This window comes from Dermacentor silvarum, chromosome 7, assembly GCF_013339745.2.
Source record: "Dermacentor silvarum isolate Dsil-2018 chromosome 7, BIME_Dsil_1.4, whole genome shotgun sequence".
Lineage (NCBI taxonomy): Eukaryota > Metazoa > Arthropoda > Arachnida > Ixodida > Ixodidae > Dermacentor > Dermacentor silvarum.
Genome location: NC_051160.1, coordinates 37,485,190 through 37,496,624, shown reverse-complemented (window position 1 = coordinate 37,496,624; position 11,435 = coordinate 37,485,190). Strand labels below are relative to the sequence as shown.

At 43.1% G+C, this 11,435-nt stretch overlaps 1 protein-coding gene across 1 annotated transcript in view; it reads left to right on the top strand.

The window, feature by feature from the left end:
* LOC119458800 (actinia tenebrosa protease inhibitors-like) overlaps positions 1-7,437 on the top strand; it is a 96,451-nt gene extending 89,014 nt beyond the window's left edge. The window contains exons 4-6 of the mRNA XM_049671438.1: positions 6,448-6,579; positions 7,063-7,245; positions 7,391-7,437. Of these exons, the coding sequence (XP_049527395.1) occupies positions 6,448-6,579; positions 7,063-7,245; positions 7,391-7,437 (362 nt within the window). The remainder of the gene's footprint in view (positions 1-6,447; positions 6,580-7,062; positions 7,246-7,390) is intronic.
* Positions 7,438-11,435: the final 3,998 nt, after the last annotated feature.

Genomic DNA, 11,435 nt, shown 5'->3' with positions numbered 1-11,435 from the left:
GATAATTTTAATAATGAAGCGCAGTGGTGTGAATTTGGCTTTTTCTTAGTATAAGGGCTTCAGGTGAGCAGTGGACTGTCGTAGAGTGTGTGAATATGGCCTCCCGATGACTTGAGCGCAGTGAAGTGCAGTTAAGTGGAGATATGATGACGTGGAAGCCACCCTTTCGCATGCACGACACACAAAGTTGTGTCTGAGGTTAGCGGTCCAAGCTTGATATTTAGTTTCAGATTTAGCTTCTAATGGCAGAAAATTAGCGGGAATTAGTAGTCCCACCGTAGAGGGGAAGTGACTTCCAGAATTATTTTGGTCGTGTATTTATAACTTCACGTCTCACAGTATGAAAGCAAGACACAGCTGATAGTAATCTGTGAGGGAATATTACTTTTATTTATTTACGGATGCTGGAAACTTGCAAACCGTCCTTTCAAATGGTGAGAAAAACATAATATAGGCACAATTACTAGTTGATCAAGCATTTTCACTATTATTATATGCCTGTTCTTGTTTGGTTATTGAAATGACGCGGAGACGAATAATTACGCTCACATCATGTTATATGCCCTTACTTTCAATGTTGATATTGTAGTCAAAGTCAGTTCTTGCCTAGGTTGCTGTGGATAGAAAAAAAAGCCTTGAAGAATATTTGTATTTCTAATAAAAATAATATTAGTGATATTCAAAATTCAATTTCAACCTTGAAAGACTTTGCGCAATGTTCCTTAACCATTTTCTGAACGCTCGATTCGCAAGTATCCCGCGTACCCTAATTTGGGCTCAAGGACGTCAGGCAAGGCGATGGCTTCACTGTTTAGAAGAAGTGATCAGAATCTTAGATGCAGTGACACGTTTGGGTGCGTTTTCCGCCCTAAAAATGTGTGAAAAAGCGATAACATTATAAGATTATCTGTGACAGAAAATGAAAACTGCTTACGGGACGCAACATAATATTTCAGAGCCTAATGGGATTTTTATTTCGTTAGCGCTTGTGCCTGGGTTAATGAGAAATGACACATATTTTTGTGACTTCTAGATTCGTTTGTTATTGCTGTTAAACGTTCAGTATCACTGCGGTTTGTTAAAACGTGTCAATGTCCGAACTGATAATGGTATAATTCTACCTCAAGATCGTGCACGTACAATTTCAATTTTATGCGTCTCAAAAAGAAGCTGCTAGAAAAAAAGCATAGAATAAAATTCATTTATTTGGCGGGCAAACAAGCTCTAGTAGCAAAGTGCTGGCGCTACTGCTCTGCCGGACGAAAACGAAGAATTTCTTCCTGAAGTAATAATGTAGTGTCACATTGACAAAACAACTATCATTAGAAGTTACGCGTTTGAGTTCGCAGCGCTGGCCGTGTTGCATTTACATCTATGGTTTGATATTGAAACTGGAACGGGCGAGCGGCTGGCTAGCGCACTTATTAGAAGCACTTAAATCTGGACGCTTGAGATTATTGGTGAGCGTGATGCAACTGTGCAGAGCGGACGCGATTACACAAGCTTTAACATGACAGCGAAACAAAAATCAGCGCGTCTGAGCGGGATTTGTTCCAAATGCTGTTTAAACAAGTTGGCATGGTGATGCTATATCAGTACTCGCCACAGACATTAGTGACAACATCATAAACCGCCATAGTATTGTTGTTTACGTTATGTACTACAGTCGGCAACTTTTGCAGATACCTAATGACGAGTTTTCATTTCAGAACGAATGGCTGAAGTTATTAAACAATATAAATTTATTGCGCCTGTTTTACTAATCTCTTATGGTAAACTGGCAGATTATTTCATAGAGGAACTTAATTGGTGAAGAGAAGTGCAACATTCTCGACTGGCCAGACAACGTCTGAAGTTATCTGCGATATGAAATTTATGTCCATAGCAGAGAATGGGGCTAATGTGCGTTGTCTTTCTTCTGCATAAGTATTTGAAAACCACATCCGAGCGTAGTTTCCTCGAGCGTCAGCTATGTACATAGGGCAGACACAGAAAAATTCAGAAATTCACTAATTACGAAATTCGCTCGACACTAAACGTTCCCAACAATGCTACACTACATCTGCATCTGCTGATGCAGGACTGCTGAATAGAAAATAATATTCAAACTATATTGACAAAAGCTCTCGGGTTTGTCGTTGCGATAGAAAACAATGACGACTTGTGAACATGTAAGATAGCTTTCTTCCGCACTCATGGGGAAGGTGGAATATATTTGCTAGCTAACGTTTAAAACGCTGCTGGGAACTGATGATGGATAATAATTGAATAACCTGCAGTGTCAATTTAGCAACTTATCTGTTCCTGTAAAACCAAGAACATGAACAAATCGTGTCGGGTATGGAAGGACCTTGAAAGTTGAAGACAAATTACAGCGTAAAATGTTTCGTAATGTGGGCGTTGTAATGTACGGAAGCCGTGTCAATAATGAGACTGAAATACAACCAAACATTTGGCTAAACCTTTGTAGACGGGCGTATATACTTTAACAGTGAAGCTGTATAGGACTCGGATCCCGGGATTTCTCCGTCTTCGTCTACAAAAGATTCGACCGAAAATCGCTCCCCGAATTCAAGCGAGAAATATGCATGCAAGACCCACCCCAGCATTCATTTCAAAAAAGAAAAGCGCAAAAGAAGTGTGAAAACCACATGATAGATGATAAGGCGCGTTTGAACAATTTGAAGCACGTAGCATTCGCCGCTTGCGTTTCCCTGTAAAGATTATGGTTGCGTAAGCCGGAAGTTGCCAGAAAGTGGCAACTGTTCCATAAGAAGCAGGTATTGACGTCACTGCACTTTCATGTGTAAAGGAGAACCCGCATCACAAGTAATTTCATTTGTGCGGCGATAGCGCTGTGGGAAGGCCACGCATATATAGTTAGAACTCCCGAAAAGCACCGTGGACACGATGAGCGGCAACGGGAACAGCAATGTCGTCGTGCTCCGGCTCGGCAGTACGCAGCGGCCTCCTGCCCACAGCAAGCAACACCCAGTTAGGACGCATTTTACACTGTAGATATTAGTTAGGTGCGGTGTATTTAATTGTCGTGCTGCCAATAATTTCATGTAGTGCATAGCTCAGTAGTTCAAAGCTACGTCACGTAGGTCTATTGGATCAGGTGATACTACAGCTTCGCTGGCCAGCTACCTTCACAAAGTGGTTTGGAGCCAAATATTTTTTTTAGAAAATCTTGAAGTTCCTTAAGTGGTATGAGTAAAAGAGTTAATTAGAAATATTTTACAAGAAAACTTGCTTCTCTACACCAAGCCGTTTATTTTTTAAATGTGGGACGTATTTGCCCCATTGGCACAAAGGTGTCTGTGGAATAGTTGCCCGCATATGTCCTGTTGACCCCGTAGGGTCTGACTGCAAAAAATGTTTAGCGCTGCCCTCGTAAAGGAAAGCTGTTACATTTGACTATTTTATCGCGAGAAAATGTGAGGCCAAATACAGGAAGCAATCTATCAAAGAAAACAAATTTCCAGCTGTCGCGCACTTGTTATTACTTAGCTCCCACTCTGAAAACTACTCTCGAATTAAGTATTACAACCTCTAGATAGAATGTGGAACCTATAGCATATTAGATAAATGCGCCTTTTTCATTTGAAAAGCGCTTTCGCCCACATCGCAAAGTAGGACGTACCTATATGTGCCACTGTTCTACAAAGAGCACATCGTAGGGTCGGACGTGGTTCTGGAAGGTGCTTGTCAGGACTAGCACTCGGACCGGTCTCCCCTCTTCTGCCGTGAAAAACGTTTCGCGCCAGAAGCTAAGCCTCAACAAGAGAAATAACACCAGCTACCCCAACTCTCAAGCTGTCTTCACCATTTATTGTGTTTTAAATCTAATGGCATTCTATGGCCCTGTCGGCCGTTCTCGAAGTGGTGGGTGGTCGGAGGTTGATTGTGGTTTGCCCTCTAATGCCCATTTAAAGGCACAGAGGAAGAGGGAGCGTGCTCACTCGCAGTCGCGCTGTGGGACGCATTTGCTGCCGAACGTCAAAGTGCTGCCGCCCGAGAGGTTTGAGCGTCTGAATGCTTAGAGGTGGCAGTCTACTTGCATGTCAGCTCTCAGGCCACTCGAGATAACACACATAAAGAATGGGGCTTTATGTATAGTCACGAATACTGCCGCTTTATTTGCGCAAGTTGCCGTCTGTATTCAGCACTGAATTACGGAATGAAACAAAGCTACCTAAATATCGCTATCTCAAGAAATATGCGCCTTCGTGCGCATCTCTCTATTTATTAGTCGTTTAGATTTCTAATAGCATTCTACCATTCGCCTATATTGGCAACCATCGTCCATGGCTTCAATAGAATTCTTTTTATTCACCAGCACCATCGCGCACACCTGATATTGCCGGTTTGTTCACTTGAGGACCGCAGGTGTATCGGCCGCTTAGTATGTACACTGGAAATGCAAGAATCGAAATCATACACGCGCAAGAATTTTGATCGCCTTAAAGTACTCCATTTTTTTAGCACAATCATTAGGTAGCACAAATTATTTAACCAGCATTTAACTCAATAATTGGAACGCAAAACTCTCAACTAGAAGGTCAAGTGAAAACAAGAATTGGGGTCTTTAATAGCTAAACACACAATCTGAGTATAAGGCGCGCTGTGATGCGCGAAATCAGAATAATTTTCACAACCTGGATTTTTTTGTAACGTGCACCCAGTGCAAGGTACCTGTGCATGTTAAAATTCTGAACCAATCGGAAGGGGGCAGCCGGGAATCAGATTGAACCTCATGCTTTGTAGGGCAACGCCATAGCCAATGAGCTATCACGGAGGGTCATTGGAAAGTTTCAGAGCACATCGAACTCTGTTTTTTTTCTCCTGATTACAGCTTTTGTGGTCTATATTTTCAGGGCTCTAAAAAAATATACCTAGTGATAAGGCCTTTCCGCACAGCCTCATTAATGCCCTCAAACATGTCGCGCACGAGTAATCTGTGGGGTACTTTGATTGAAAGATGATGTGTAGGCGGCTAGAAAACATGACCAAAGCGAGACGACGGCAATACTGTTGGACTGTTGGAACCAGGGCAACTGTCGCCACAGCGTCCTCTGCTAAGCGGCTTCTCAACAGCAAAAGAACTACTGAGAAGGCTTCAAAGCTTCCCGTTTTACTACTTTGTTTCATGGCTACATTCACTCCATTGATCCAAGCCAGAAGCACTGTTTCTTATCCTTACGGCCTATTCATACATTCCCTTTGCCGCAGCATTCCTTTTTCCCAGTAGCAATGATGTCCCTAGTGCCATCGAATATCTTGTAATTTCTAGCGTCTTTTTTTTCTTTTTATTTGTACATGCACCATCAAAAATAAAGGCATATGAACTATATCTTCATGGAAAAAGAATAGTTAGGTGTTTCTCAATGAGTTCTACAACTTCTCAAGTGAACGTTTTGCATTTAAATAAGCACTTTATGTTCGGGTAATTATTCTGTGCTGTCGACTAATATGAGTAACAAAAAAAAAAAGCGTCAGACCTTCCACTTCATGAAGATGGTTAACCAGTGAAGCTGAAACGTGCAGCCCTAGTGTTTATCACTGGGTTATCCCGAGGGTTCATTAAAGTATGTCTCAATTATGAACTTACGCACAAGTCCGGCTGCGACGGAGAGAACGACGTCACTGACGGTATGCCCGCAGTCCGCCGTTGTCGCTTGCGTTCGATGTCTCGAGTTTGCTCGGCGGCGTGGTTAGCAGCATTCGCCCGCCATTGCCGCTTGCGATTCTTCGAAATTAAATTGCTTCAAAATTAAATCTTCGTTACACAAGACACCGAATGGCTCGTACGTACCCTCTAAAGTAATAATGGTTAGCCGGAAGTGACGTGGTATATATATATATATATATATATATATATATATATATATTATTTCGCGCACTTTATAGAAATGCTGGTAAAAAGTATCAGGGCAGTTATCTTAGCAGAGAGGAAATAATCCGATGTTTCTGAACAAGCGCTACAACTTTTGCATTGAGGGTTTTTCACTAGAGTTAATAATGAAAAAGTTGATTAAGTAGTCAGTGCGAATTACCCAGGTTGACGGATTGAAAAAAAATATCATGACGTGCTCCATATGGCTAAGAATAATATTGTGCTAATACGACACGCGTGGTTCCTTTGTTTGTATATTTAATATTTGGCTAAATTTAGCTTAAACACCCCCTATAGCACTAGGCAATTTTGCTAAAAGCGACATTTAGTTTCAGTTGGGTTTAGCAGTTCCTTTGCAATATGATTACTTAGGTTGGAGACAGGTGTAACTGGAGCGTCTATATTTTTAACAGGACACCACGGGCGTCGTTGCATTGCGCTTTACGCAAAGCTCGTGCTTGCGCGTTCGTATGAGGTATGACAATGGCACAGCCTTACGCATACTGTAATCCATGGCTTGCTATTCACCGAGTCCAACAAACACGCAGGATCAGAAGAAGGGGAGACGGGCATCGGCAGCAAGCCTGTGAATAAACCGAAGGGCGGTGGCTTTACGAAGGGGGGCCCCAAGACCAGACCAATGAGACCCCCCCGTGCAAGACCAGCCCTGCCACCCCCAGGTATGTGCGAACGTATATAACCTGACTACCCACATAGGCGATGAAATTTGTCTGAAGCGAAGTACCCGCCTAGCACGTATATTGTGGGCTGGGCTAAGCCAATATTATGAAAATACTTATACAGTTGAGCTAGCCATTATAACCATTTCCCGTCGTATATTTGTCAGTGACGACGTTACACTGTAAAATAATTTATGCCCTTGCACCCCAGTGAACAAGGGTCTAAATCTGCCTCTACATCACACCCTTACACCCGAAAATGATGTAAGTGTGTGAGGTACAGAGAGATTTACACCCCTTTTCACAAAATATTTTACTGTGTAGTGCAGTCCGCCGGAAAGAAAGAACTAGTCCTTGGGATTGGAAATTTGTGTCTTTCGTATTCATATAAGCTCACAACGTTTGTACTGGCAAGAGGTAACAGATTATTGCCTACCCAACAATGCGGGGTAAACACGCCGTGACACATTCTCGTTATTTCAGCAAAAGCACCTTCAGGCCCAGGACACTGCGGAGCAAGGCCAAAGAGGGGAGACTGCGACGATAATAGCGATAAGTGGTATTTGAATGCTGCATTCTACACTTGCAGTCGTGTGCCCAAAGGAAAGTGCCCAACCATTCAATCATTCTTTGACAACTGTGACGACTGCTTTAAAAAATGTCGAGGTAAGTCTTGCACAAATTTCTTCACTTCCAATGCCGTGGGTTTCATTGCTGCCTGTCGTTTGCTCTAATATTGCATTCCACGTCAAGGAGACAAGCGCTGTTGTCAGAAGTGTATGGTGATGAAACCGTGTTCCACGCCATGCAGGCCAGTATAAGCATAGGCTATCTCTTTTCGAGAGCGCCGAAAATTAGCGATTCAATTTCTGTGACGCTGTTGCTCGTGATACCTGTGATGAACTTCCTTTAGGTGAAGAATAATCCAGATTCATTGCTGCTATGTCCCTATGTAGTTTCAATTGTTATTTACTCCGCTCCCACATTTACGTCTTGAATGTTGATGAGGATTGACCTTGCGGCAGGCTAACTATTCTGGACGTAGGGTTTTGTTCACATTTCTTCATCACCACCTGGAACGCCATTCTGTTTATTGTTTGAGCTCACTGGTTTTACAGCTGCCAAATTAATACGTCCCTATAATTTGTCTGCAAGGCAGAGCAAAAACTGGGGTAACGATAATCCTATTCGGGTTTCGAATGTATTTCGATTACCTCCACGTTTTGGAGGCGTCTCTGGAATGACCGATAAAGTGACGTAGAAAGCCTCCGCGGCTTCGCCTAAAAATATGTTTCCTATTATTTTATACATTTCAAGTGTACTGGCCGCTCCTAGGTCGATCGCACGTTGTGCGTATGTTCCCCTGTATGTAAATGATCACAAATATTATCAACGTGCGGATGAGCTTCGTGCACTATCAGAACATGCAAAAGCACCTTGGTCAGTCCTTCGTTGTGACTAAGCGCCAAGTAAGGAAACCATAACCATCATTACCAGGCGGCGGTCATCTCAGCGATCTACTTAGTAGCACAATTTGTACACGCAGACAAGTCAGACGACCGTTCAAGTTACGGATTAAAAAGCTTCGTAGTTGCATAAGGACCATTGTAATGATGTTCAAAAAACAAAAACATGTCTTCAAACGCTCTTGCGGTGAATTATATGTCAAAAGGACATTATATTGGGTGGGATAGGGTGGATGGGCTAGCCATTGAAAGAAACCTAACCTCGTGGCTTCATGTTGAGTGATTATTATTCCAGACCACTGATACCGTGCTGAACCTCAATGAAGGCCAGCCTTACTTCTGTTTATGGGCGTTGTTTGCGCCATCTATTCACACGTACATAATCTAACTCGACCTTTTATTTGCTTTTTTTGTGGACAAGGCCCTCGAATGGGAGCCAAAACATCTTGTTTGCTTTTACGCAAGAACGAAATGGTCAAATTTATACCATTCCGGTAACCGGACATGCATATGTTTGTTTAAAGAATGTGTACTAGTTTGCAAGTCAATGTATAGTGGCATGGTTAAGACTCTTGAAAAATTGTTTTGTTTTTTCACGTCCAGTGACCTACAGCACGTACACCCGTGAGCAAAAATATACGGACCACAGCGTCGCAGAAAAAAATATGAACTTCGTACTAATTAACATGCATAAGCTGAAATTTTCAAGTACACTGGAAAGTTCGCAATGCCAAGTTTGAACTGCAGTCCTCAATTTCAAGAAGCATTGGCAGGCAGTTGAAAAAACTGGGCTTCATGGCGCAATGCCTGGTCCGTATACTCTTGCTCACGGCTGTACAACACTTTACGTTAGGCACGGGAGGCACGGACTCAGATCCTCAAATTTCACGTGTCCTGCCTTGACTGATTTATTACAAATTCTCGTTTTGCCGCATGTATTGAGGCACAGTGTCACATGTGGCCAATTATGCTTCACGGGGAGAAAAAAAAAAGCAAGCTGCCACGTTGGAACCCAACCAGCGAAACACGTTCACGTTGAGCAGCAAAGTTTGATCTTACGTTGCACTGCCACTCCCCGGCACGAAATTATTTTGGCTTCATGTTATGGGCGGCGTCACCGCCTGTCTTGTCAAATTAGACTACTCTCTACATCTTGACAAAATGTTTAGGTCTGAGGCTAGGAGATACGCGCTCTTGTAAATATATTCTTCTGGTACCACGGCCCGACTGCGCCGGCTGCTGGGACAGCTATATACTGCGCTTGCCCTTCTTTGCCGTCCTTTGGCTTGTTTTGCACCGTTTACCAAGAGAGAACACAAACTATCTCGGTCTCATACTCTACGGCACAGTCCAGCCTGTGTTAGCTGATTTTAATTACGGGAACAACAATAAACCTTGAATGTATGCGGTCTCGGTGTCTATTATGAGGACCCCGGCCGAAAACGAGAACCCACTTCCCCACATATAACATATTGTAAAAATAGCGATGTTAGAGCCTAATTTTAGTTTCTGCAACAAGTTGAAAAAAAAAATCAATTTCGCACTCTGAACGACGCCTGGAAAACCGCAATTGGCAAAGCGTAGCCATTGTGTCGCTATGCTGACGCAGCTACCACCTCCAACTTTATATTCAGTAGGTCTGGAAAAACCTTTATGCTTCTGCGCCTTAAGGGCACCTAGAATGCCTATGCTAACTTTCACTCTAGAAAACACAGACAATTTCTATTGATTCGCTGCTCTTGTGATCCAATAAAGCCCTACTACGTGCGTGTTCAACGCTCCCCTCGCCTAAGGAAGGCTTGATGATGCAGTCTAATTGGTCATATTGAACGGGGACCAAGTGCGGCGCAACAGCAAAGTGTCGTCACACCGGGAACAACGACACAAAGAGCTGTATGTCTGTAGTTTCTTTTCGTGTCCGCGTGTTGATGTTGTGCTGCACCAAATTCAAGTTCAACATGGGTCGTATAAGTTGGTCAACAAACAATCGTGTTCCCCCGGAAATGCAACGAACTAGTCCGTCATTTTAATGCGAAAGCATTATATACCCTATTACGCGAAAAGCCTGCGTCGTCGCCGAGCGATCGTACCAAAAATGGCAGACGGCGCAAGAGTAAAGCATGTCACAAATGCTCGGACTGACGTCAGATTTCTCAAGGAGGTTCCTGCAAACAAAGTACATCAGTGTAAATAATTTCAACGTAAATAATAACAACGTAAATAATTACTTTTCAACGTTAATGTCGAAAAGAAAATTTGCTAGATTTCCGTCTATATGGCAATTCAACCCGGGCCTCGGCTGCGAGACGAGCACAGTGCACACTTCCCCGACTCCGCAGCAGCTGCACGGTTCTTGTTGAGTAAAGGTGCGCCTAGCACGTGCGTCATTGGACACGTCACGTCGAAAGGTATGGCCTAGTGTGAGCGTCATTGGGCACGTGATGGCGCCGCCAATGGGGAAGAGGTGGCGCCACTGAGCCGCTGAGCGGTCCTTGGAGTTTTGAACTCCTCTGGGGCAAGCGAGCGCATTTTGATTTGGCCTTGCGGATGCGCCGTTATTACACAGGCGAGAGCTTGCGCGGGCATGAAACACGCGGAAACAAACAAAAAAAATCATTGCACCAAAGGGACTATAATGATTTCACATTCGCAGACATACACAGCCATAAGTGTCTCTGCCGAACTTCTATTGTGCGATATGCATGTTTTCATAAATTCAAAAAAAAAAAAAAAAGCTGGCACGATAAGTTTCGAAAACGACAGGCACGGCAGGTTGTGTGCTTAGGTGTACCAGAATTTCCGAGTAGGCTGGGCGCTTTTCTACATAAGCGTTGGTACTCCATGCTTTAGAACACAAAGGCCATGAAGACTTTTCTAAGCGTATATCACGCTCGGAGCCAGTCAGTGCATCACGCAGAACAGCAAAAATTTACTCTGGTAACTAATAAATGCATCTTGCGGATCATCAAAAAGTGTTCAACTGGACAAAAAATAATTTTCAGAAAATCACGAGCACCCTTATGCTTAATGCCTAAAGTTTAACTTCGGTTTGCTATGCCATTTTTTTTAAACAGGCTATTTCGTTAGTCGTTTCAAGGAGGCAAAACTGCAGCTGAAATTCCAACATGGGTAACAATAAGTAGATCTACCCGACTATTTTTAAAAGCATGCAGAAATTTTTGTGATACTACCGGCACTTTAAGTTTCGAAATATACCTGGAAGATCGCATACCTCGTTACACAATCATACCTTCTTGCATATTGCTATTGCATATTGCTATTGCTATTGCATATTGTATATTGCGTATTGCTATAATGCCAGCGTTCCGCCAGACACCGCAATAAACTTTCATTGCTCAGTGTCTCTGCAAAACTAATTCACAGTGCCGT